The sequence below is a fragment of the Xyrauchen texanus genome, chromosome 39 (assembly GCF_025860055.1).
Source record: "Xyrauchen texanus isolate HMW12.3.18 chromosome 39, RBS_HiC_50CHRs, whole genome shotgun sequence".
NCBI lineage: Eukaryota > Metazoa > Chordata > Actinopteri > Cypriniformes > Catostomidae > Xyrauchen > Xyrauchen texanus.
The window spans coordinates 37742907-37745406 of record NC_068314.1 but is presented as its reverse complement, the minus strand read 5'-3'; the positions used below and the strand labels follow the sequence as shown (position 1 = coordinate 37745406).

The window sequence follows — 2500 nt, the reverse complement described above, 5'->3', positions numbered from 1 at the left end:
TGTGCGCGTCTCTGATTACGATCAGACTCGGCTCGTGAACGAACACTTGCAGAGTGACAGCGCACGATCAGACTGCACTTTAACATATTGCCAGACACTAGTTTCAGGATTCACTCACAACGTGCATTAATGCAAAGAAATGTGTGATGCAGCAGTTACCTTCACAATCAAAGCACATGCTTAAAGGGACAGTACACCCAAACATCAAACTTCTGTCATCATTTACTCACCCTCATGCCATCCCAGATGTGTGTGCTTTCTTCAGCAGAACACAAATGAAGACTTTTAGAAGAATATTTCAGCTCTGTAGGTTCATACAATGCAAGTGAATGGTGACCAGAACTTTGAAGTTCCATAAAGCACATAAAGGTAATCCATAAGCCTTTAGTTGTTTAATCCATGTCTTCAGAAGTGATATGATAAGTGTGGGTGAGAAACAGATCAATATTGAAGTCATTTTACTATAAATCTCCAGCTTTGACCAGTAGGTGGCTAAATGTGAAAGTGAAAGTGGAGATTGATAGTAAAAAAAAGACTTAAATATTGATCTGTTTCTCACCCACACCTATCATATCACTTCTGAAGACATGGATTAAACCACTGGAGTCTTATGGATTACTTTTATGCTGCCTTTATGTGCTTTATGGAACTTCAAAGTTCTGGTCACCATTCACTTTCATTGTATGGAGCTACAGAGCTGAAATATTCTTCTAAAAGTCTTCATTTGTGTTCTGCAGAAGAAAGTCGGTCACACACATCTGGGATGTCATGAGGGTGAGTAAATGGATGAACTGTCCCTTTAAGATGTTCAACTGAAAAGAGAGAATCCTCATTTTGTGGGTTACAGGAAATTCCAAAAATTGACTCCGATAAACACTTTGGTTACATGAGAATAATGATCGGAAATGAACAGGGCCTCGTTTCCCAATAACGTTTGATTGTAGCAGTTAAGAGCGTTTCTACGAGTGATTTTACGAATGTTTGCTATTTTTTACATGCGTTCCCCAAAACTGCTCTTAACATGAACGTGTGAGGACGCGCTTTAAGTGTTCCTAAAGAGAGACGCTGTCCATAAACATGAAGTGTTGAAATGTGACGTATAACTTCATTATATTTGTGCATATCTTTAAAAACGTTTGTAATTTAGCTGGAAATATTGTAAAGTATTTTCTGTGCAGCGACAACTGAGACGGATTCTACGATATATTTAGGCTCACGATGCTTCAGGGAAACGAGGCCCAAGTTACAAATATTTACGTTGCATTCTGCGAAATATTTTCTTCTACTTTTACGTTTTTGGTTCCTTGAACTGTTTTGAGTCCCTGCTTTCCAAAGCCAATGAAATGTTTTATAGAAGGGCAGAACTATTGAAATATTCCCAACAGGAATCTCCATGACACTTCCAGGCCTGGAAAATCTCCTGATATTTGCCGGTTTTCATGAGCGTGGGAACCCTGTTGTTTGGAGGGAAAGCGCTATACCGTCTGTACCTGTTTGGCCGTCACATGTGCAGAATCTGAGGGCTGCTGGGAAACAGGCTCCACCTCCGCTAGTCTCACGGGAGGCGGCTGATCACTCCCGGCGTAGAAGTTGCGCAACTTCTTGCTGTGGTTTTTCCCCTGCGGACAAACAACAGATAATCACACATGCTTTCTTCTTCTGTGACTAAACAAACTAAAACTGCATCCCTAACTTCTCAAACAGTGAAAGAATATTTGTGTTGTCCCTCGTGGAGCGTCGCAGCTGTACCTGATAGTGTGCCTGCGCCTGTTGTGTGGAGTTGAGCGTCACGTTGCACAGTTTGCAGTACAAAGGCCTGCAGAGTTCCTCCAGAGCCGCTTCCTGATCGCCGCACTCCGCCGGACCGTCCTCCTCGGGGGGTTTGGGACTGACGACGGGAGGAGCTGGGATGGACGGCATCTGGAGGTGATGGGACGGCTTCACGGCGAGAGCGGTACACAACGGGAATCGCAGGGGGTCTGGTGACATCATCACGGGGGGCGGAGAGAGGTTCTGAGCGGGGGTCATGACCTGGAAGTGCTGCGGATGCTGCTGGCACATCAGACTGATGGGCGGCTTCAGGACCGCGTCTGGACCTGGAAGCAGAATTTGGGTGTCAGCGTGACGATGCAGCGATGAGACCGTATCTGGGGTGACAGAAAACCATCTCAACTGATTCTGCTACACAGCGGTGAGATCGAATGGAGAGTTTTACTCGTGTCTCCTGAGAAAAACACTCCAGTAATCTCACGTGTGTCTCCTCGAGACTCTCAAGAGATCTCAAGATGAGCTCAAACGCCGAGCACATGATCCGAGCTGTCCACACTCATTTATACTGGAGCTCCAAACTGTGACAGCGACTGATGCATGTGTTTGTGTTCATGAAGGAGATCTCCACTGAGTCTCTCGTGCTAATAATAGAGACGTGTGTGAGAGTGGCATTAATGCCCTGCGGTCAGCGATCAGACTTCCTGTCGGACAATCGGCTGTTTTGTGATAT

At 45.1% G+C, this 2500-nt stretch overlaps 1 protein-coding gene across 1 annotated transcript in view; it reads right to left on the bottom strand.

Annotated features, from left to right (window-relative positions):
- The window catches only part of LOC127632339 (zinc finger matrin-type protein 3-like), a 12849-nt gene that overhangs the window by 4257 nt on the left and 6092 nt on the right, over nucleotides 1-2500 (bottom strand). The window contains 2 exon segments of the mRNA XM_052110885.1: nucleotides 1491-1619; nucleotides 1750-2096. Coding sequence (XP_051966845.1) covers nucleotides 1491-1619; nucleotides 1750-2096 — 476 coding nt within the window.